Below are 23,891 nucleotides of genomic sequence, written 5' to 3'. Positions count from 1 at the left end.
ACTCCTGAAACCAATATTGCACTGTATGTTAACTAGGATTTAAGTAAAAGCTTTTAAATAAATAAATAAATAAGGAACCATTCTTCTCTCCCTAGAAAACTGAATGGAGGAGAAGAAAAGAATTTCTGAGGACATTTAATTAATATTTACCCACTATTCTAATGGCATCTTCAGGAGAAAAAAAGGGAACCATACAGTAGTTTAACAATCAAAGTCAACTTGTTGAACACATACCCACAATTATATCACCATTAAGCTGATTCCATGTGGTCTCTTAAAAACTAAATTATTTTTCATCTCTGAATTTACCATTGCAACATCATATTTTCAACAAATGTTTAGGGTTTAGGACTTGTTCTGTTCTTTTTTTTTTTTATTTTGCTTGTTTAAGTGATTAATGAGACTATCCTGTGACCACTGATCCACAGATTGAGGAGTTCCCAGCTTCCAAGACAAAGTATTCACAACACTGTCCAAGACTGTTCCTTTTAAGTTATTAAGCCCTATAATGAAAATTGCATGCTACATTAAAGAGATGCTTAATTCACATAATTCCAAGCAAACTCTAAGAAAAAAATCTGAAAACAAAGGAAAGGCCATAAAATAGACAAAACCAAAGCAATAATAACATATACTCTATTTACTATCATCTCTCATTTCAATGCTTTGTGGGTGCTGAGTAATTGACTGCAAAGCAAAAAAAAAAAAAATTATTATTGGTTTGGCTTTGATCCACTTCATTCTGTTCTATTTTCATTTGGAAACAAGTAACAAAGTGCAAAAATCAGAAAATTCGGTTTGAAAATGCTGTCCCATTTTTGCAAGCCCTCTATTTCCCAGGCAATTTGAACACTATCTCAAGTAAATGGACTGTAAAATCATGAAGAGGTTAATGTCTATATGACACCTGACATAAAGCAAATTATTCATTTGAGGGGGCTATCTGGACACTACCGACATTTTTCAGTTTAATCTTGGATATTATATAACCACAAGCATGCGACTCAGAAGACACCCAAAAGAATTCTTTGTCAGAACAAAAGTGCAATTTTAGGGATTACTGATTAGCCACTCGGGGAGCATTCCATTCCCTCTCACATAATAAAACCACTCTGTTCCAGTTTGGACTTGCATGTTTCCTCAATAAATAATAAAATATTGAAGCTAAACATACTAGCATTATTAACAGATACTGATATATGGCAGGACATCTGTAACCATGACCTATCCAGAGAAGATTCCAAAATATGAAATGAGCAAGCAAATATTCATCTAATGTTCATTTAATAATTATTATACTCGTATGAGTGTGCCGGGGGCTTGGTTAGCTTCCCTAAACACAAAGGCCAATAATCAATGGCGTCTTCAAATACCTTCCTTGTAAAATGAGAGTATTTTCTACCTCCAGAATTAGCCTGGAGATTAAATAAGCTAATATTTGTAAAGCACCCAGTGTTAATGCCTACAGTATGTTAATGCCTACTACTATGCCCAATTACACGTGGCTATTTCATTTTTATTATTAATATGAACCACTCTGAGCTGCTAAAACACCAGCCATGAAGAAACAATTTCTTGTAATAAAGAAGCACAAGCCAAGAATCAGTGAAGATTACTGGGAAAAGTCAAAATCAGGGCAATTTAGAAGGAAAGAAAATTTCTATCTTCAAAATTAAAAAATACAGCAGGCTGGTTTTTGCTGTTGCCTTGTTTGTTTTGTAATAAGACGAAGGGAGGGAGAGCGTGCAGGAAAACAAGTGCCCCACACATCGCTGGTGAGAGCTCAGCCTGGAGAGTCCTTTGTGGAAATCAATTCATCGATATCAACAACCAACACAAAGCCCTTACTCCATTCCCAAGGAAATAATCAAAATGCGCAAGGAGGTACACTGAAGGAAAAAAAAACACTAATTATTAGTGAGATAAACAATTCAGAATATACTCGAACATATGCTTATGAAAAAAGACTGGAATTAGAATACTAAATCTTAAGAGTTAAGTGGTAATGGCATTACAAATGATTTATCTTTTACTTTCTTCCAAATTTCCCACATTAAACATCTTTTATTTTTGTAATTGTATAGTATTTTTTAAAAAATTAAAGCTTCAACTGTCTTTGAATCCAAATTAATACAAGTTGCTATTTTAAACAGAGCATCCATCTGATCCAGTGTGACACGTGTCAGGGACAGCTACAAGAACACTTTATTATAGAGCACAGGAATAAAAAAGAGCTATGCTATGTTGCCAATAAATGACATGCCTGAGGCAGTGGAAATAGAAGGAAAAAAAACAAAAATATAGAAAGCAGATCAAGAAATATGAAAGGAAAGAATAAGAGAAAGATGATATAGGTACAAAAGTACACACAGAGAAAAGTATTTTCAACAAGTGCCTCTTACTACCTTATTCTAGTTACTGTCATAGAACTGCTACTGTAAGTGTCTGTAGTTACTAGAACCAATAATAATAAAAGAAACTAGATGAAGAGGAAGGGGGGAGGAAATAAAAAAGACACAGGCAAATTTGGGATATACTATTGATACATTTAAAAACCTAAGTAAAACCATTTAAGAAAAAAACAGTAAAGGCAAGAAGGCACCTGTAATGATACTCCAAGAACTAGACACAGGTCCTCACCTCTCCCCCTATCAGCAGGCCACTGGCTTTGTTAAAATTCAAATCCTCCCATTTAATTTTAAAATCAGAATTTTGACCAACCACAAGTTTAAGTAATAATGAAAATCTGCTGCCCCCTGCTGATCATTTAAATTCACCAAATGAAGCAAAGTCAAACTAAGAGTTAAAAGTTCATTTTTAGAAGCTAAGTGAAATAAGTCAGTCAGAAAAAAGACAAATACCATACAATTCCACTCATATGTGGAATTTAAGTAACAAAACAAACGAAGGAAAAAAGAGACACAAACCAAGAAACAGGCTATAGAGAACAAACTGATGGTTACCAGAGGGGAGGTGGGTGGGGGGATGGGTGAAATAGGTGATGGGGATTAAGAATACACTTATCATGATTTACCATGATGAGCACTGAGTAATGTATAGAATCGTTGAATCGCTATATTATACACCCAAACTAATATAACACTGTATGTTAACTACACTGGAATTAAAAAACTTTTTTACAAAGTTCATTTTTAGAGAAAACTATTTCTAATACAACTGAATAAATTTTTCCTTCTTTATAAACATTTGTTTTTTAGAACCCCAAAGCCTGAAACTTTTCAAACAGGAGACCCAAACCACCTCCTTTCCAAATTCCCTGAACGACTGGGGAGATTTAATTTTAAAACCTCTTCCTCAGGGCTATCAAATCCTTTGTTCTACAAAATGGCCAAAGAAAACTGATTTCTTATTATAAAAAGATAGCTTCAGCACTCAATTTACAAAGAGATTTTCAATTAAAACATACGAGGAATTCTGAGTTATAAATAACGGGCTTTTTAAATATTGTAATAAAAGAAGGGAGGTGGCAGAAGTACCCTTTCTCTGCCTGAAGGATTAATCACCGTAGAGTCATGTTCTGAGGTCACTCCATTGCACACTCGCCCTTCCACAGTCATTCAGAACTACCACCGAGAAAACAGTATCTATCATTTGAAAAACTTTCCTAGTCAAACCTTTAATTATTTGCAGTATATCTTCTTGCCTTCTTGTAGAAACAAAAAGGAAGCTAGGAAGTATTTGTTTTCTTGATTTTTTTCTTTCTTTCTTTATTTTTTTTTTAAGATTTTATTTATTTATTTGACAGAGGGAGACACAGCGAGAGAGGGAACACAAGCAGGGGGAGTGGGAGAGGGAGAAGCAGGCTCCCGGTGGAGCAGGGAGCCCGATGTGGGGCTCGATCCCAGAACCCTGAGCCGAAGGCAGACGCTTAACGACTGAGCCACCCAGGCGCCCCTAAAAAGCAGCTTAAACAAGAAAATTACTTAGAATATAGTAAGAATACAGTAAGAAGAAAAGAATAAAATGGAAGGGCGGTGGGTGGGGGGATGGGGTAACCAGGTGATGGGCATTAAGGAGGGCAGGTGTTGTGATGAGCACTGGGTGTTATATGCAACTAACGAATTGTTGAACACTACATCAAAAACTAATGACGTTCAATATGCTGGCTAATTGAACATAATAAAAAAAGAAAGAAAAAAGAATAAAATGGAAAATAGTATACAGTATGATCAGATAAGTAGATACACAGATATGCAGTAAAGAAAGAAACAGAATAGAAAGAAATAAACCAAAATCTTAAGTGCTTATCTCCAGATGGAGTCAGATTTTTTATCTTGATATTTAATTTTCCTAATTATCTACACTTGGGGACTTTAAAAGCAGTCTTGGAAATTTATTAGAATGAAACACTCTGATATTTCTACCGAAGAAAAGTAAGAACTGACATAGTCATTTTTTACTGCAAATAAAGTAACAAACAGATCCTTATTTTCAGAACACCATTTCCTTTTTGTTGAAACACCTATTTCTTACCACACACATGATGTAGGACAGGATAGCGCCAGAGGAGCCTATGAGCGCCCCCACGATGGTCAGCAGGTTGTTGTTCAGCAGGAAGCCCTCCGCACACAGGGCCCAGCCTGAGTAGCTGTTCAGCACAGTGATGACGACGGGCATGTCCGCACCCCCGATAGCAGCTGTCAAAGTCACACCCTAGGATGAAACCCAAAGCAGAAATCAAAATTAATAAAATAAAAATAAAACCTCTGACACTGGACATCTTGATCCTTAATCATTCTGGTTTTCCAATTAATATATTTATCTTGAAGTTCCACTGGGGTAATGACCAAGTGCCTCCCATATTGATCAATTCTCCCACAGATATAACATGTGTAAACACTGAACCACCACCACCCCCCCCGAAATACCCCTAAATCCCTAACAGGCAGTGATGAAAAGCAGGCAGAAACTAGAGAGGGGTCTGCACTTGAGAAAAAGTAACAGCACTGAGTGAATTTCCCAGTTTTTATGGCGTTAATGTAAGGGCAGGCCCCTGGTGGTGCCAAGAGAAACAGCTAAATCCGAAATATAAGCCCATAGTCTTGCTAGTTTGAAAGTCCTAGGAGAGGATTTAGGGTGACTACAGCAGCTGCAAAGTGAGAAGGGAAACTACAGAGGAGCAGGCTAAAGAGAGGGAGCCCCAAATTCTATGTATGAACTCTGCCCAAAACTCTGGTTCTTTAACTATGCATATGTGGGCAGACTCCAAGCAAACCTGTTAAGGATAAAATAATAACAGATTTCAGCTGCTCCCACAATAAGGGAGCCAGATTTGAAATCTGATTTCAAATTAGCTGCCTACAAAAACAAATAAATAAAAAATAATGATCAATACTCCTTGGAGGAATACAACAGAATCCAAAGTCTCTCTAGTGCAACCCCAAATCACTAAACACAGGAAAGGGAAAAGAATGATGGGGAGAAAGATTTTTGCTTTTTATTCCACAAACACCTATGTATTTTGAGTTTAAGATGTGAATGTATTCATGTACTACTTAATGAAGTCAAAAGCAATTAAAATAGGGGCGCCTGGGTGGCTCAGTTGGTTAAGCGACTGCCTTCGGCTCAGGTCATGATCCTGGAGTCCCAGGATCAAGTCCCGCATCGGGCTCTCTGCTTGGCAGGGAGTCTGCTTCTCCCTCTGACCCTACCCCCCCTCATGTGCTCTCTGTCTCAAATAAATAAATAAAATCTTTAAAAAAAAAAAAAAGCAATTAAAATAGTCCACAAAATATTTTATCTTACTCATTCTCATATAAGCATAAAGTACCTCTTTAATATCAAATTCACCTCTTCTCAAAAATAGTAATTCTTAAAGTTTTACATTTCTGTGCTGTTGGTTTTATTTTGAGACATTCTGCTTTATTGGATAAAAAAAATATCAAAACCATTTTTCTTTTCTTTAAAGTAAAACAAAAGCCAGTGCTATATAAGCCAGAAAAAAAATGGATTGTCAGTAGTTATAAAAAGAATTTTAAGTTAATTTTCAGACTTTTTTTTTAAGTAGGCTCCATGCCCAGTGTGGAGCCCAACACTGGGCTTGAACTCACAGCCCTGAGATCAAGACCTGAGCTGAGATCAAAAGTCAGACACTTAACTGACTGAGCCACCCAGGAGCCCCTACTTTTCAGACTTCTAAAGTTTCTCTGGCAAAATGAGGCCTCTTAAGATTACATAAAAATAAGTATCATTTTAGGGCCCCTGGATGGCTCAGTCGTTAAGCGTCTGCCTTCGGCTCAGGTCATGGTCCCAGGGTCCTGGGATCGAGCCCCGCGTCGGGCTCCCTGCTCGGCAGGAAGCCTGCTTCTCCCTCTCCTACTCCCCCTGCTTGTGTTCCCTCTCCCGCTGTCTCTCTCTGTCAAATAAATAAAATTTAAAAAAAATAAGTATCATTTTTAACACTGTAAATCTTGAATCAAGCAGCCAGTATGTATTTGATAAGCAATTACTGTATGTCTAATTTTGTACTAAGCACTACAAATTATTATTATTTTTTTTTTTTTAATTTGAGAGAGAGAGAATGAGAGACAGAGAGCATGAGAGGGAGGAGGGTCAGAGGGAGAAGCAGACTCCCCGCTGAGCAGGGAGCCCAATGCGGGACTCGATCCCGGGACTCCAGGATCATGACCTGAGCCGAAGGCAGTCGCTTAACCAACTGAGCCACCCAGGCGCCCAGCACTACAAATTATTTTAAAAACCTAAAACATAAACCAGTGTCTACAATGTAGACTCCAGACTAGACAAACATGAAGGAATCGGTGAATAACAACTGTTTTGCAAAAGCATCCTACACTGATATAATAAAATGCTATATTGTAGCATATAGACACCCAGATAATACTGTATGTATCAATATACTAAATGCAAAAATCAGAGAGGGAGAAGAGGACCATACCTATCATGAAAGGCTTCCCTGAACTCCCCCACTGAACACACAGGGTTTATTAACTACATCTCATTTTACATAATTCTTTAACTTGGTATCATAACTTCCATTAAATGAGAGTGCAACTGACGGGCAGGGAGTATCTGACCCTTACTGCATAAAACCCAAAGCACCATTTTGTGGGCCTTGTCACAGTAAGTAGGCACCTAATGAATAGAATTGAAACACTTGGCTTTTTAAAATTCCCATTCACCAACACATTGATCCAGGGAAAAGACCCCAGAGCAATAAAGATGGCACCCAACAACTTTGAAAGGAACCATTCAGTGGAGAGCAAGAGTGGTTTTCTTCTTACACTTTTCTGTATTTTCCAGATTCTAAAAAGAAGAACATGTAACATCATTCTAAAACATGTTTATTCCATCAAGGGTCTTGAAGAGCTAGAAATAGGTTAGACTGCAATCTAACAAAATATGCCAGTTCCTCACTGAGGATGTGCTTTCCACCCCTAACTTCTTACCATGACAGCAGAGAGAGCTGACACAGAGCCCAGACAGGTAATGCCCGTAGTAAAGCTAGGGTCCATCATGAATGGGATTATTCCACCCACACTAGCAGCCAGCAAGCCTGCATTAAGTAAGTGCCTCCCAGGAAGCAGGAGAGGGGCGGATTTCAGGATACCTAGGACCAAGCGCAAGTCAGTCAGAAGCTAGCACATGTCATGAAAAACCCCCTCACACACTCTCACACACACACACACACACACACACACACACTTAAGTGCATGTCATTTAATCCTAAACTACCAAAATTAAATATCAGAATTTTAAAAAATGGTCCTGAAACATAAAAGCAAATTAGGGCTCTTACATGTAACAAATGTTAACAAAAGTAGGAAAAGTATGGCTCAACTTAACTGTTTTTTACTTTGATCACACAACAATTTCTTTACTCTTTGTCCTAGCATCTTAAAAAGTTACATTTTTCCCGTATGACCAACACAGAAGTTGTTAAGTGTGGTTTCATTTATTTAAAACTTCAAAACAGAGTCCTAGCACATTAGCATTTCTGATTCTATCAACTGAACCCAAGGGAGCAGAGCCCTGGTTTGCTAGTTGTTTTTGAAACAAAGCATGAGACAAGAGCATTGGAGGCTTGAAGTTCTTTTGTGATTTTTAAGTTTCATGGAAGTACTCTATTTAATTTTAATGGCTTGATTACTCAGAGGAAAAGACCAGATTTTTACATCACAAGTTAGTTTCTCTATAGACTCACTTATTCATGAAAACACTGAAAATAGCCTCTGTGAGGTTTGGGGGTTCTTTCCCCCACTTCTAGTCTCAGCCATGAGAAGTAGCAAAAGATGGTAAGCCAGAGCCGAAGAATGTGTATGTGTTCAAAATAAGTATGTATGGTGATCACACAAGCTTCTTATTCAACAAGCTTCTCTCTACTCTGGAAAATGTATAAAATTCATTTCTGTGAACAGGCATCCCTAACTAAGGATTAGGAAGATGTAGTTTTGTTCACATGTATTATCAATTGTCAGCTAGTCCCGCTACCCCAATTTCTGTGCACTAGCTGCCTGCAGAAGGAATTGCTTCAAAGCTTTGTGAGCTCTGTAAGGATCAATGAAGGGAAGCAATCTCGATGTGGAGGAAGGGTCTTTTATATATCTCTCAGTGCTATATACATTCTTCACCTAACAGGTTCTACCGTGAAGCCATTTTCTGAAACTGACACGGACCCTCAAGCCCCGTAAACAGTAGCTATTGACCCCTCTGTGATGTGGCATCACTTACCCTGCAGCTTTCCGTAGGCAACGAGAGAGCCGCTAAACGTGACACCACCGATATAAGTACCGAGGTAGGCCACGATCTTGGTGAGATTTGCAGCTGCGTCCATGGCAAAATGTGGATATTCTATGATGTACTCAGCTATGCAAGTAAGTACAGCTGCCAAGCCCACTAAGCTGTGGAATGCAGCAACTAATTGAGGTAAATCAGAAATCTGGATGCGTTTGGCAATTGTCAATCCTGTTGGGAAATGAGTCAAAGAGAAATTAAAACTCAACAGACCTTTGAGAGGCAACTACAATAAAGCCAACACCTGATTATTATTCAGCCATAAAAAAGACAGAAATCTTGCCATTTGTGAAAATATTGATGAACCTTGAGGGTATTATGCTAGGGGAAATAAGTCAGACAGAGAAAGACAAATACCATATGATCTCACTTATATATGAAATCTAAAAAAAAAAACAAAAAACAAAACAAAAAAAAACCTGGGCACCTGAGTGGCTCAGTCAGTTAGGCATCCAACTCTTGGTTTGAGCTCGGGTCATGATCTCAGGGTCATGGGATCGAGCCCTGCATCAGGCTCTGCACTCAGTGGGGAGTCTGCTTGACCCTCTCCCTCTGCTCATTTGCTCTCACTTTCTCTCAGATAAATAAATAAAATCTTAAAAAAAAAAAAAAAAACCAAGCTCATAGATACTGTAAACAGACTGGTGGTTGTTAGAGAAAGGGGATGGGAGGTGGGCAAAATAGGTGAAGCTTCCAGTTATAAAACAAGTCATAGGGATATCATGTACAGTACATTGACTATAATTAATAGTACTGTATCACGTATTTGAAAGCTGCTAAGAGAGTAGATCTTAAAAGTTCTCATCACAAGAAAGAAAATTCTGTAACTACGTATGGTGACAGATGTTTACTAGACTTATTGTGATTATTTTGCTATATATACAAATACAGAATCATTATTTTGTACATCTGAAACTAATATATTATGTCAATTATACCTCAATTTTATTTATTTTATTTTATTTTTAGAGAGAACACATGCATACAGGAAGGGGCAGAGGGAGAGAGAGAATCCCAAGCAGGCTCCGTGCTGAGCGTGGAGCCTGACACAGGACTCGATCTCACCACCCTGAGATCATGACCTAAACTGAAATCAAGAGTCAGACGCTTAACTGACTGAGCCACCCAGGCACCCCAATTATACTTCAATTTTTTAAAAAAAGACCACATCTAAGGATTTCCATCCTTATCCCTAATAAGTATTTATCTGTTTCATCGTATGGGCTAAATATTCTCTAAAAAGGACTATACAGAAGGTAAGGACACTGGCTATGTATACCCTTTCAAAATAGCAGGTTTTCTCAACACACCTAACCAAGATCCAGCTCCAAAAACCCAAACACACAACACTAACACATGCCTCTTCCATCACAACCTGCAAACACTCCCCTAACACTTCTTCAGATTACTTGAGGCTCCAACCAAACCCTTACCTTCTCCCCACTGCATGAATAACCCAAGCTCTCTTCTCCACAAGCCAAAACTTGCTCAAAACAGGAGAAAACAGCTGGAATATGAAGGCCTGGGTTTTCAGGTGGGTGAGTGGGAGCCGTGTCCAAAGGTAAAGAAATGCAAATACCTGGGTAGTCAATGTCCAAATGAGGAGACTCTGAAAGAGCTGTATGGCTCTAGGTAGGTGATAGAGAAGGGGTGTGCCTCAGAACATTTGCTAAGATCTTGTCTAGAGGTTTTCCTGCCATGAACCTACAGCACATTTTCCTTCGTTCCTTTCCAGGGACTATCAAGAAAGGACACAAAGCTTTCCTGGGGAAGTATAAAAGGAGTCCTAAAGCTACTGTTATACCGGTAAATATACAACCACCAGCGTCTCAGGATAAAAACATGTGCATATATAAATATGCACAAGACTTTTTTTTTTTTTAAAGATTTTATTTATTTATTTGACAGAGAGAGAGACAGCGAGAGCAGGAACACAAGCAGGGGGAGTGGGAGAGGGAGAAGCAGGCCTCCTGCGGAGCAGGGAGCCCGATGCGGGGCTCGATCCCAGGACCCTGAGATCATGACCTGAGCCGAAGGCAGACGCTTAACGACTGAGCCACCCAGGCGCCCTGTACAAGATTTTTTAATGATATAAAGTTGCACATAATTTTCAAATAATAAAATACATGGTACTCTTTATTGTAAACCCCATATTGCCAATTGACTTTCACAGAATATAATTGTTGACTTTTGCCAAACTCTTACATCTGTCACCAACCTAGTGTTTGCAACTGATGAAATGAGTGTAGTCCCCACGGGAATGTTGGCTGACATTTTTGTTTGCATTAACAAGTAAGACAAAAGTGAAACGAGATATATGTGAGAACCTCACTCATTGTCAACAATGTGAGCAACAGCTTGACTCTGATAATAGTTTTCAAATACTGGAAGAATATTTGCTCAATTTTTATGATATTCACAATGTAATGGCTATAGAAACAGCACACTTTTAAGTTTAAGCTGCATTATTAATATTTTCTCCATCACTTTCTTAGGTCTGGACAATCAACAAAACAATAAATGAAATCCAGATTTGTAGTATTTGTTTATTTCCATTGTGTAAATGTAACCACCATGGTCAATTTCAAGCTACCAGTGTATGTCATTAAAGATGGAGTTGGGAAGAGATGGACAAAAGCCCACCTTTACACAGTATTTCTAAAAACAGATATAATATGGGTAATCTCAAGAGCATAGAAAATAAAATCCAACAAATTAATTAGAAAGTTATGAATAATATAATTAACTTTGTGTCTAATATATTTATTTTGGTGAAGAATCATAGTTGGTATAATTCTCATTAAAATACAAACATTTTAAAACATTTAACATTAAGTAAGAGGATCAACTATGTCCAAAGAGTACGCTAAAAAAATGGGTATGTGTTCCCATAAAGGCAGATCTCCACCAAGTGCTTACCAATGGTACCGCCCAAAGCCATTGCTCCAGACATCTGAGCTAACAATTCTGGGGATGGTTTTAGGCCTCCGAGGGTGGCTGCCAGGCCTCCAGCCACCCCAATCATGCCCAATGCATTGCCAAGACGAGCTGTTCCCTGGGTGGAAAGGCCGGCCAGGGCACCAACACAGCACAGACCTGAGCCCAGATACATGATCTTTTTAAATGAAAGGGAAGAGAAGAGAGAGAGAGACTATCAAAACTTCCAGTCTATTAGCATAGGGAGGACTTCTCTTGAGGAAACATGATTTCCTAAGAACAATTTTAAATTCAGACAATAGAGGGACCAGTCGGACTTCTTCTTTGAATATTTCAATATATTTTCCTATCCATTAGGCATATTAATAAATTAAATACCTTAAATTGTACTTGCAATTATACCATTTATGTAAATTGGTTTCTTTTTGGATTTGATAGCATGCACAAATGCATATAAAAGTACCTAAATTTAAACAGAGTTATGATGGGATCTAGACCTGACCAAACACTATAAAGGAGCCAACCCCTGATGCTGTAAATGCCAGGGACCATAACATACATTTTACTCAAGTCAGCCCCATGAGATTCACAGAAGTTGAAGGAATCATCATCCTCATTTTACAAAAAGAGAAAACCAAAGCTTGAAAAGGTTACATAATTCTTCCAAGGTCACATGATCAGAAAATAGCAAATCTGGAATTCAGACATGGGTTTCTCTGACATACCACTCCAACTCCTCTCAAAAAAGATTTTGTTCACTCAACAAGTAAGAAATGTTGTAAACTGCAGAAACTAAGGAACACATGATTTTTCTGCTGTCAGTTGCAATCTCGTGGTAGGCATTGAAAAGTGATAAAAAATACTGAGTTCAGAACAAAGTTAAGTCTCTATTATAATCATATTGAAAGATGAAACTTTCAAAGTTCAACTTATTTCTGTTTTTTAATAAACATTCATTTTTACACTGTCTTTTTTAGATGAATTGAGATGACATCTCCTGGTTACAAGAGATGATGCACTGAATTTGTAGAAGAAGGTAAGTAGGAAAAGAACTAATAGTATTTAACAGAAAAATTTCAGATTCTGTTACTGATTATTTCACTGTATCCCTACAACAATCCATCCGAGTACATAACAACCTTTTGACACTTTTTACAAGTAGAAAACCTGAGGGACAAACAGGTAAACCCATGTTAGCACATTCAGGTAGCAGGCAAATCTGTTTCTAGAATCCAGGGTCGTGAACCTTAGGGGATAGGAATGCTCTATTTGACCAAGATGTTTCTAGAATTATTATTGTATTTGCTTGGTAGAGCCTGAATTTTGGTAATAATAATATTAAATCTAGTTGGAAAGAAAACACGGTGGCAAAAATAAAAATTCTCAAAACAGCCTCTTACTTGTTCAATGTTATAACCACTGTAGAGGGCAGCTAAATATCCTCCAACGAAGGTTCCAGCAGGGAGCAGATACAGGTAATTGTATTCTGGGGGATCCGTGGGACGCTTGAACATGTCCAGCATTCTCTGGGTCACCAGAAAGCCGCCTTATCAAAGTAAATATGAAACAGAAAGAGGTATTTTGAGAAACATGATTTTTAAACTGGTACAATTTTTCTATTTTAAGCACATCTTTATCACCTAGGGATAAATATATTAAGTAACATTTTAGAACCTCAAAATTAAAACTTATTCTATCACCCAAGCCAGTTTCATTGAAGGCGGGGAACTCTATATTCAGGAAGAAAACTTGCAATCAGAGTACAGAACTAACTATTTCTGCCTGACTACAAGTAAATAGGCATTCAAACAGCTTGGGAATGCAAAGGTCAAAGGCTAGTATTTTTTTCAAATAGGTTACTCTGCTAAACCTATAATAAGTGATAAAAGAAAAAAATGCCACATCAACAGGCACCGGATTTCTTGGACACATTAACTAATTTTTAGCTACAAAATAGCATCAAATGAGCTTACCAAGTGATATGCTAGGCTTTCAGTTTTCAGAAACACAGGCTAGGATAAGGCAAAGGCTAAAATTTTATCTAAAAGTATACTCATTTACAGATGTTATGGTGATAGCTATAAGTCAACTTAATTCAAAACTATGCATTCAATAACTTTCCAGTTACCTTGCAGCAAGACAATCATTTGCTTGTTTATTTTGGGGCACTGAGGAAGGGGGTGTTCTTCTATCAAATAGTTTCTAAAAATTACAAATGGGCAAAATAATTTTTCTTCACAGAGAGCATTTATGGTCTGAGTGAAACAATTTTTAAAGGCACAGTTAAATTCTAAAAATCCAAATGTCTAAAAAAGTCCAAATGTCTATTCTATATGGATTTATATTTGCTTCTCACTTCTCCATTAAAAATAGCACTCTAGGGGCGCCTGGGTGGCTCAGTCGTTAAGCATCTGCCTTCGGCTCAGGTCATGATCCCAGGGTCCTGGGATCGAGCCCCGCATCGGGCTCCCCGCTCTGCGGGGAGCCTGCTTCTCCCTCTCCCACTCCCCCTGCTTGTGTTCCCTCTCTCACTGTGTCTCTCTGTCAAATAAATAAAAAGTAAAATCTTTCAAAAAAAAATAGCACTCTAGGGGGTGCCTGGCTGGCTCAGTTGGAAGAGTATGCGACTCTTGATCTTGGGGTCGTGAGTTCAAGCCCCATGCTGGGTGTAGAGCTTGCTGAAATAATTTTTTTTTAAATAGCACTCTGGGCTCTCTCACCACCACTGCCATCATACCTGCAATGTTGACTGAGGAAATAAATGTAGCAAGAGCGGCAAGGCCCTGAGAAATTGTGGAAGGATACAAATGTCCTCCCATCAGTGCCAACCCACCAACTGCAGTCAACCCTAGGAAGAAAGAAGCAAGATGGTGAATGGTTACAGAGACAAGGCCAAATGAAGTGTCACAGCTGTAGGATCTCACGTGGACAGACACAAAGGAGAAAGTCCTCATGCACCATTGTAACTGAAGTACTCTTGTGGGCAAAGAGTTAACAAAACGTTTTCTCCTTCTGCATAAAAATTTGGCCTCCCTTTAACTTTCTAGCTCTGTTCCCCTGATAAAGATCTAAATCGATAATGTTATTGGACAAGAGGTAACAAGGGACCGCGGGTGGATAAACTGCTTCTGAACTGGAAGGATCTATGCATGAACTAGAAAAATATGATGGCAAAGCCATGACGTTGAGCTTTCCAGAGTATGGTGCCCCTTGGAATTAGCCACGCTCCCGGCAGAGCCCCCGGCAGCTGTGCCCAGAGCCCTGGCAGCATGAGGCTTCCAAGCCAGGGCCGGCCCCACACCTGTCCCAGCTGGGTCTCACTCCTCAGATCTGAGCATCACTGGGGGCCAAAGAGAAGAGCTCCTGGGCAGCTGTGTGGACGCCACGCGGACCACTGTGAAGACTCGCACCACCAGCCTGATGCTCGGCTAATGCTTGGCTACCCTGCCTGGGCAGCTGTTTCCTGTTCCAAAGGCTTCAGAGTGAATCTGATGACAGGTATGGCCTACTTACTACAGACTTGCTAGGCTAGATGTTTAGATGAATCTAAGAGCCCCTAAAGGATGCTACAATTACAATTCTGTGATATCAGAGGAATCCTTTCTTTAAAGGAAATTCCCATCGAAAGGAAGAAGAATGGCCCTGCCCTGCTTGAAATGGGAGCAGCCCCAAGGCCTAACAAGCTTGTTGGGCCCCTCACTTCTAGACCCACCCTCACCCCCTCGGGGAGCCCAAGCCACCACAACCACCACCTCAAGAGGCCAAGCCATACAATTTGTAAACAAAGACTTTGGAAACGTCATTGAAAGCAGTTGCAGAGTTGAATAAGCCCATGAAAACCTAAAATGAGGGGAAACAAGAGAGGACCAAACCTGAGATTGCATTAGTCACAGACATCAGTGGTGAGTGGAGAGCAGGGGTCACTCCCCAGACGGTGTGGTAGCCCACGATGCCGGCCAAGCCAAAAGTGGTCACCATCTGGGAAAAGGCTAAATTGGGTGCCACAATGCCCAAACCCAGCATCCCAGTGAGACCTACAGAAAGAGAAGAGTATGAGCTGACCTCCAATTATCTCAAGATTAAAAGCACGCACACCCACACACAAACATGTGAAACAGTCAATGCTTTTAAATTCTGCACCCGATATGGAGTTTGCCAATAATGAGATTTTTTACACATTTCATGATGGGGGCCAGGGGAGGTTAAAGGTATTATGAACAAAACTCAACTTCCTGACCACCATCTCCCAAAATAAAATAAGCTGTAAAGATCTAGTAAAATTTATGAGTCACCTTGATAACAATTTCCCCATTGTCCTCTTCCCTGTTTTGACTTTCACTGATGATGCCACATGTGTTTATACAAGTGCTTTTGTTCCAGAATTACAGACCTACACAGGATCTACCAAAGCATTTTCTACTTGGGCAAGACACGACCTTTACAAGACAGGACTTTTTTGAAGCCAATTTCATGTCACTCAGCTTTGGCTGAGGAAGAGGGATTTTAAAAGAGTAGGAAGGATTTCATTCACTCCAGCACCTCCCCAAAACATATGGCCTCCACCTCCCACCTCCCCACCCCCCGGGACAGAGGTTTTGCAATTGCTCCTGAAGCTGGACTGGACTGCTGGCCAGGGCAGTCAGCTCCAGCCTCAACACCAAGTCAGCAAACAGGATTTTACAAAGAAAAGGAAAAAAAAAAAACAAATTAAATTAAGAATGTGCAGAAGACAAACAGTCAGCTATGAACATACATCTTTAATTATTGCCTTCCCTAATAGCAAACATGTGGATGGCTGTTCTGCAACAGAAGGAAGGGTTACCTAGTGGTCAGTAAAAACAGAATGTGAATGGGAGACCAGGGAGCTGGAATTCAACTTTCTTGAGTAAGGTACTTTTTTTTCCCCGTGTTATGAAGTATTTCTTTATAAGTGGCACAGCTAGAACATCTAGGAGTTGACATTAATTTTACTTTAGATCATGTAATAAGACTGCAGTTTTAATTTATATTTCCCTACCCAAATATAAAATGCCCAGGGTTCCAATACATGGCCTGTTAACCATCTGGAGGGAGAGTAGACAGAATATTGTTTTGTGTTCTAGTTAAACATCAGAGAAGCTGTATAGAGTTGTGGTTAAAAATATGTTTTCAGGGCGCCTGGCTGGCTCAGTTGGTTAAATGACTGCCTTCGGCTCAGGTCATGATCCTGGAGTCCCGGGATCGAGTCCCACATCAGGCTCCCTGCTCAGCAGGGAGTCTACTTCTCCCTCTGACCCTCCTCCCTCTCATGTTCTCTGTCTCTCATTCTCTCTCTCACAAATAAATAAAATCTTAAAAAAAAAAAAAATATGTTTTCATAAGCCAGATTGCCTCATTCAAACTGTGGGTCTACTGCTTGCTAGCTGTGAGATTTCAGGCAAGTTACTTAACTTCTCTGTGCTATATTATCATCATCTGTAAAATTATTAACCCTCTCTGTCCTCACCTGGAGAAAGAAAATAATAATATGCCCACCTCACTGAGGTCTTATAAAGAGTAAATAGGTTAGGGCATATGAATTGTTTAGTGCAATGCCTAGCATTCATTAAATGACCACATTAATCAAGCAGCACTAAATTATCATAATCTGGAGTCCATTCTTTTGTTGGGCATCTAGGATAGAAATCACCTATCTAAAGGGTTTTTTTTAATCAACTCTTTAGTAAACTAATGTCTTTTCTATAGTATATTTAATAATGTCAACTATGCTATTTCTATACTCTTTGTAACAAAGGAAAGAGAAGGGCAGAGAAAAAAAGAAAAGGAAAAGAAAGCAAATCATATTCTTTGGAGAATGCTATTCAAATGGATTCCTAACACACATAAAAGAAAAATGCTTGTTTTTATTATAAAGGAGGAAGTTTAAGGTAAAGAAAAACAAATATAAGGACATTCTTTTATTCCCTAAAATATGCTAATGTCGTATCTATTAAAATGCAATAAACCTTCACTTAACAAATGAGAGAGAAACCTAGAAAAATAAACCATCATACATGCCGCACTGTATTTCCTCACGAATCGCAAAGAGAAATGGAAATTTACAATCCTTCCAAGAATCCTCTCCAGGTACAATATAATAATCTGGTTTCTTTTTTTTTAACAAGTAAGTGCAAGTAGGGACACTGCCCCATTTATTCACCATGTTCACAACTAGAGGCTTTAAGTCATTTTGCTGAGACTTGCTCTTTATTCAAGGAGAGTTACATATTTCTCTTTCAAACATCTGGGCTCGCATGGGAATTTGGAGAATGCTGAGGCTACAAGAATTGTGTGCCTGGTGCTGGTCCTTAATTCTTTATAGTTTGCTTTTGTTTTGTTTTTGCTTTGGCTCCAAGTAGATCTAAATATTTTTAATTCATTCGATGAGAGAGAAACCAATTTAAAACCAAATGTCCCTATTTCAGACTCTTAACAATTCATAACCAGAATGAATATTTACCATTATTTTACAGTGACTGCTTAATGTTTTCATAAAGGCGAACTAAAAAGCAAAGAATTTGTGTTAAACTGTAAAGAAATGAAAACTTAAAAATTGAATTTTTTTTACTAGGTGAAGAACTTAGGATGTTAGACAAACGGTCAAGGGCCATACCTGTCTTCTACTGTTTATTCTTCAACGCAAACATGTGGTTCCCCAGTCTTACACAACGTGCAGATGATCACAACTGATGTTTTATAACTCGTAAAGATAAATAAATAACCATATTTACAGGCACTTAACACCAACACAATCTGACACAGATCACTACTCGATACATTTGATGTAAGATAAAACTCCTAACAAGCTATATTTTAAATGTTTTCTATGAAAGAAAAGCATTAACAGCCCGTCTATGCTTTCACACACATTCATTCCAGTATCTAGCGAGCACCTGCATCTCTGGGGTCAGCCATCAATGCAGTCTCCAAGGCCACAGAGGTGAGGCTAGTAACACATTTACGAAAACTTGCTTCTAACAGGCCCACTTCCTCATGGAATCCAAAGGAGGACAACAGGATCTCATTCACTAATTTTGACAATTAATGCATTTCTTACAAAATCCAAACAATCAGGACTCAACCTTCATGAATGGGGTCCTCACCTGCTGTATATGCAGAAGCCGTAGTCATCGTCTTCCTGAAGGGGGTGACGGTAGCTGCTTTCTCAGCTTCCAGCTCAGCCACTGTCTTCGGTTTTACTGGGGCACCTTGAGGAATATTTTTCGGGGTGGGAGCAGGGAAAATCACGTCGCCATCCTAACAGAAATTAGAAAATTTTTTAACAGTCAATCCAGCATTTCAAAAACACAGAAGCTACGTAGTGACTCTCCTGGGGGGGGGGGGGAGATTGTTCTTTTAAATATAATTTTTTAAAAGATTTATTTTTTTTAAAGATTTTATTTATTTATTTGACAGAGAGAGAGAGACACAGCGAGAGAGGGAACACAAGCAGGGGGAGTGGGAGAGGGAGAAGCAGGCTTCCCGAGGAGCAGGGAGCCCGATGTGGGGCTTGATCCCAGGACCCTGGGATCATGACCTGAGCCGAAAGCAGACACTTAACGACTGAGCCACCCAGGCGCCCCTAAAAGATTTATTTTTAAGCAATCACTACACCCGATGTGGGGCTTGAATTTACAACCCCGAGATCAAGCGTGGCATGCTCTATTGACTGAGCCAGCCAAGAGCCCCTTATATATAATCTTAAATAAATTCATGTCATTTATAACTTACTTTATATAAATACATATGTGTATATAAATATAGAATGTTTGTTATGCATGGATACATAATTTCTATGTGCACAGAACATATATGGAAAAACATAGATCCTCTAAAAGGAAATAGGTGGCAAGGGGAAAGTTTTTCACTTTATTCAGTTCTGGTTTTTTGTTTTGTTTGCTTCTGTTTTTCAAAAGCAATGCATATTTCGGATGAGTTCATGTATATATAAGCCTTTGTGATTTTTTTCTTTAAATCGTTCTGCATTTCTAAACACTTTTTATTGATATAAACCCAACACATCAACCCTTTATTAGATTATATCTCAATTCCAAAATAGGATCCTTCCATAAACAGAAATCCTAAAACACATTTCTAATGAAAACTCAGAAAGGAACAGGTCTCTTTACTTACCTTCATCACTACAGTTCCTCTAATGACATGACCCATTGTACCAAAGTCAAAGTCATCTTTCACTTCAAAATAAAAATTATCTTTGTCAGGGCTGATGGCCTTCAGGAGCTTGGTGATGTTGTTGGAATATAAGGTGCTGGCCTGCGTGGCCATTCGGCTGGGAAGGTCTGTGTAGCCTATGTGAGTAACTCCCTACATGAACAAAAATACAATCAGAAAGGTCTAATTCTATCTGTTCACATTCCTTCTAGGACACTCCTCAGTCATAGTCAAGGCTAAGCTGTGAAATTACATACCTTTATAAATATATACACATCTCACAAACAAATACAGATTTCAAAAAGAGCTTTCGATGTGCCTGTTTTTAATTTTAAAAATTTTCAGGCCTCAGTTTCTCTGAATACCTTAAAGGAATAAACACTTCCTTCAAATCACTAAAGACATGGGAGATGGTTCGTAGATAGAAGAAGCTGTTTGGTATACCTTATGGACATAAAGTTCTCCCGGCTTAGTGGTTTCAAAGTTTCCGCCAGCCTCAGCAGCTAAATCCACAACAACTGAGCCTTCCTTCATTGACTCAATCATCTCTTTACTAAATAAAACTGGAGCTTTTTTACCTGATAAAATCAAAGAGAACAGTACAAATTATATTATACTTTTTAACTTTATTTCCTAATTATTACAGTAGTCTCTGGACATTCAAAATTGTAACATCTGAAATATTAACTCTTTCAAGATACCCCGAAAGTCCATCATGCAGTTGAAACTGGTCATCTTCCCAGGACGAAATATGGTAAGTATGAACTGCAAAGCCAATATGCAGAGGGATCTTGCTGTTCGCTTACTTAGTACTGCTCTTCCAAACTGGTTTACATCCAGGACCACTCATGAAGACATAAACATTTTGCCTGTTTCTTTTTGAATGCATAATAGTAAGCTATTAAGAAAACTATGTGCACCTGAATTGGACAATTCATAAAGATCACAAATGCATGGGAATAGTCAATAGTAATTTATGAATTACAAAATGGAATATTTCCAAACATCTTAACAAACTTCACCAGATTTTCCATATTAATCTACCTTCATTTATCACAGGATAACTTCAAGGAGAGAAAGGGAAATGCCACGAAATGAAAACAAGAGGAAATCCCAGTTTGGGACTGGGATTGGGAATCATGCATACACTTTTATTCCCCCCTCAACACTGTTTATTCTGCCTCTGATGAGTCAAGCCCTATACCTGGTGCTCAGAATATACTGGTAGATAAACAGAAAAGATCCCTGTTCTTATGGAACACTCTAGTCATGTGATAGTTGAGATAGTTCCCATTTTAAATTCATTCACTAATTCTTACATAAGATAAAGCACCAAACATAAGGATTTTTCAAGCTAACCTATATTAGTTAGTTTAACAGGGCCCACATTGTCAGAATATCACCGTGTTCAAGTTTCATAGAACAATATATACCTAAGCCAAAAGACAAAGGAAATAAACTTGTGAGATTGGTAGTAGGAAAGCAGAGAGTTAATAGCCTAAGTATCTTTATCTCCTCTTTTAGAAAGTTTTCAACTCTGTCTTTACAGAATGTTAGTAAAAACACTATCGACTTTATAAAGGGAAATTAATATAAAATAAAATTTGCATTCTAATAATCTGTTTTTCAATCTACTTGATTGGAATACATGTGATTCAAAAGAGAAAAATGAAGATCTGTAGCACATATGGGGAAAAAAAAAGTTGTAAAGATACAAATGGGTATTTATATAGTACCTCCCTTTTTCTCGAAGCCAACTTTATACTTCCGAGATAAAGTCCAAATCCCACGGCCTCCTATTACTGAAGGCCTTCCTGACTGGGTATAAGCACTCTTTCTCCCATTCTCTCTCATTACTACCCCCACTGGACCTTCTGCTCCCACCACGCAGGGCTAACTGCCACGTGGTTTGTTGGATAATCTTTGGAGTCTCCATGAAAGAGCAAGAATGAGGAGATATTTTCCCCCAAAGACAACACTCTGAAGTCCTGGTGGTTTCATCACTTCTCAAAATTCTCTGGAAATATTCCTTTCCTCTACTCTCCCCACTACAGTCCAACAAAACCATCTTGAATGTTTAAATTTTACTCAAACATGAGAATTTGGGGATGCAAACAACATACATCTGAGGACTCTCGCCCCCCCAAAAAAGGTCACGCTGCTGAGCTCTGCAGTAATTTACAGCTATGGATCATATGGTCGCAGCCACGTAAACTGGCAAATTTAAAGTGCTAATGTGTACTTTCTAGGTGGTTATGATCATCCCCCTTCCTCTTCTCTAGTCCACAGCCTCTTTTCCATTAACCAGCCTCTTCTCCATTAACCAGCCTCTTGCTTGCTACAGCTTTTCCTCACACCTTACTTGTTCTCTCCAGTCCCAGGCTGATATGCCTTAAACTGCATTCTGGATCCGGGTCCACCCCCTTTGACTTCTAACTGCACCAACTTTACCGCCATCAACTTCACAAATTTGATTTAGCTTCTAACTAATTCCTCCTGCCCTAAAAGTTCTGGATTCCTTCTTTCTTCTGACCCAGTGAGAGCTAAAGGATCAGTTCCTGGACTATAACCCCACTGACTTTACAAGACCTCCTGTGGCCAAAACCATTTAAGCTCCCTAGAAAACACCAGATATACTACCGATTTGTCTTTGATTTTACTCACTCGACCTTCGCAAAACAATTATGCGATAGCTGACACAACTTTAAATGCACAGACCACACACACACATAAACACACTTGCATCTTAACAAAGATAATATGTGTTCTGTCCATACTGTCTGTCTGAAATTTAATCACTTTTGAAAGGGTAGGCTATTCTTTCACACAAAGTAATTTATCTAGTCAAGTAACTAGAGGGGGAGTTAAAATTTATTTAAGGAGGGATATTTAGAATACATGAAACTATTACAAGTAAAATGCACACAATGACATAGTATGTACAGACTGCTGCCATAAGGTAAATAAAAATTTTATATACACATATATGAATGTTTCATATATATTTATATACATACATAAAATACTATACTATATAGTTTCTAGTAAATTCTACATTGTGTAATGTTTAGCCATAGCAGGATATCTTTGAGTGGTAAGAATATTTTCTTCTTTGTGCTTTTCTTTATCTCCTAAATTTTCTATAAGAGCTAGTTTTAATTTTATAATTTAAAAAAATCAATAAAGGCTACAGGGAATATGATAATGAATATAACAGTGCAGCTGGCTTTAAGCATTCACATGTGGATTAATTTTTTGAAAATTCAAAGTGCAGAAACGATAATTGAAAACAGAAGGGAAAAAATAGAGCCAAAAGAGGAGCAGGGTAGTACATAAAAGTTCCAAATGAGCAAATCCTCAAAAGAATAGTTCAAGAGGAGGAAAGACTAAGAAGGCAATTTCAAAATACTATCTTACCCTGATGGCCTACTAGGGTAAAAATGTAATATGTGATAAATGTGGCATCACAAAATGGAAGGAACAAAAGGAATAAGATGATCAGTTAGGTATCGGGGGGAAAAAATCTACCCAAACCTAATATCAGACTTCAAACTAAACTCTAAATTCTATAGATCAGAATGAATTATAAAAGAGAATCAGCCTTCGGGACACCTGGCTGGCTCAATCGGAAGAGCATGCAACTCTTGATCTTGGGGTCATGAGCTCAAGCTCCACGTAGAGATTACTTAAAATAAATAAAATTTTTAAAAAGAGGGAGAGAATCAACCCATAAAGAAAAAGAAAAAAGGAAAACCTTGGTGAATATCTCTCTAGTCTTTGAATTAAAAAGTATTTCTTAAATTTAAAGCAATGGGGAAAATGAGAAAAACATCAATGGATTTAAATATGAAATACGTATATATTATAGTCCTCAAAAATCAACATGACAAAAAATTAATAAAAAGCCCACAAAAATTTAAATAAAGACAAAACACTAAGATCCTAACACATGAAAAACAAATACAAATGGTTAATTCTAAAAGAAATGGTAA

At 38.3% G+C, this 23,891-nt stretch overlaps 1 protein-coding gene and 1 pseudogene across 4 annotated transcripts in view; one reads left to right on the top strand and one right to left on the bottom strand.

Annotated features, from left to right (window-relative positions):
• Positions 1-23,891, bottom strand: part of NNT (nicotinamide nucleotide transhydrogenase) — an 89,823-nt gene that overhangs the window by 25,368 nt on the left and 40,564 nt on the right. For all 3 annotated transcript variants that reach the window (XM_081826084.1, XM_081826083.1, XM_081826085.1), the window contains exons 8-17: positions 20,344-20,477; positions 19,861-20,052; positions 18,831-18,984; positions 15,582-15,743; positions 14,447-14,557; positions 13,110-13,255; positions 11,692-11,887; positions 8,710-8,943; positions 7,428-7,588; positions 4,495-4,674 (exon numbers count right to left, since the gene is read on the bottom strand). In XM_081826084.1, coding sequence (XP_081682210.1) covers positions 4,495-4,674; positions 7,428-7,588; positions 8,710-8,943; positions 11,692-11,887; positions 13,110-13,255; positions 14,447-14,557; positions 15,582-15,743; positions 18,831-18,984; positions 19,861-20,052; positions 20,344-20,477 — 1,670 coding nt within the window. The remainder of the gene's footprint in view (positions 1-4,494; positions 4,675-7,427; positions 7,589-8,709; positions 8,944-11,691; positions 11,888-13,109; positions 13,256-14,446; positions 14,558-15,581; positions 15,744-18,830; positions 18,985-19,860; positions 20,053-20,343; positions 20,478-23,891) is intronic.
• Positions 1-23,891, top strand: part of LOC102725870 (glyceraldehyde-3-phosphate dehydrogenase pseudogene) — a 271,823-nt pseudogene that overhangs the window by 208,741 nt on the left and 39,191 nt on the right. The gene's annotated exons all lie outside the window — the stretch shown is intronic.

The sequence above is a fragment of the Leptonychotes weddellii genome, chromosome 7, assembly GCF_054177405.1.
Source record: "Leptonychotes weddellii isolate Sample4059 chromosome 7, ASM5417740v2, whole genome shotgun sequence".
Taxonomy (NCBI): Eukaryota; Metazoa; Chordata; class Mammalia; order Carnivora; family Phocidae; genus Leptonychotes; species Leptonychotes weddellii.
Note: the sequence above shows the minus strand (reverse complement) of the source record. Positions and strands in the feature narration are given on the sequence as shown.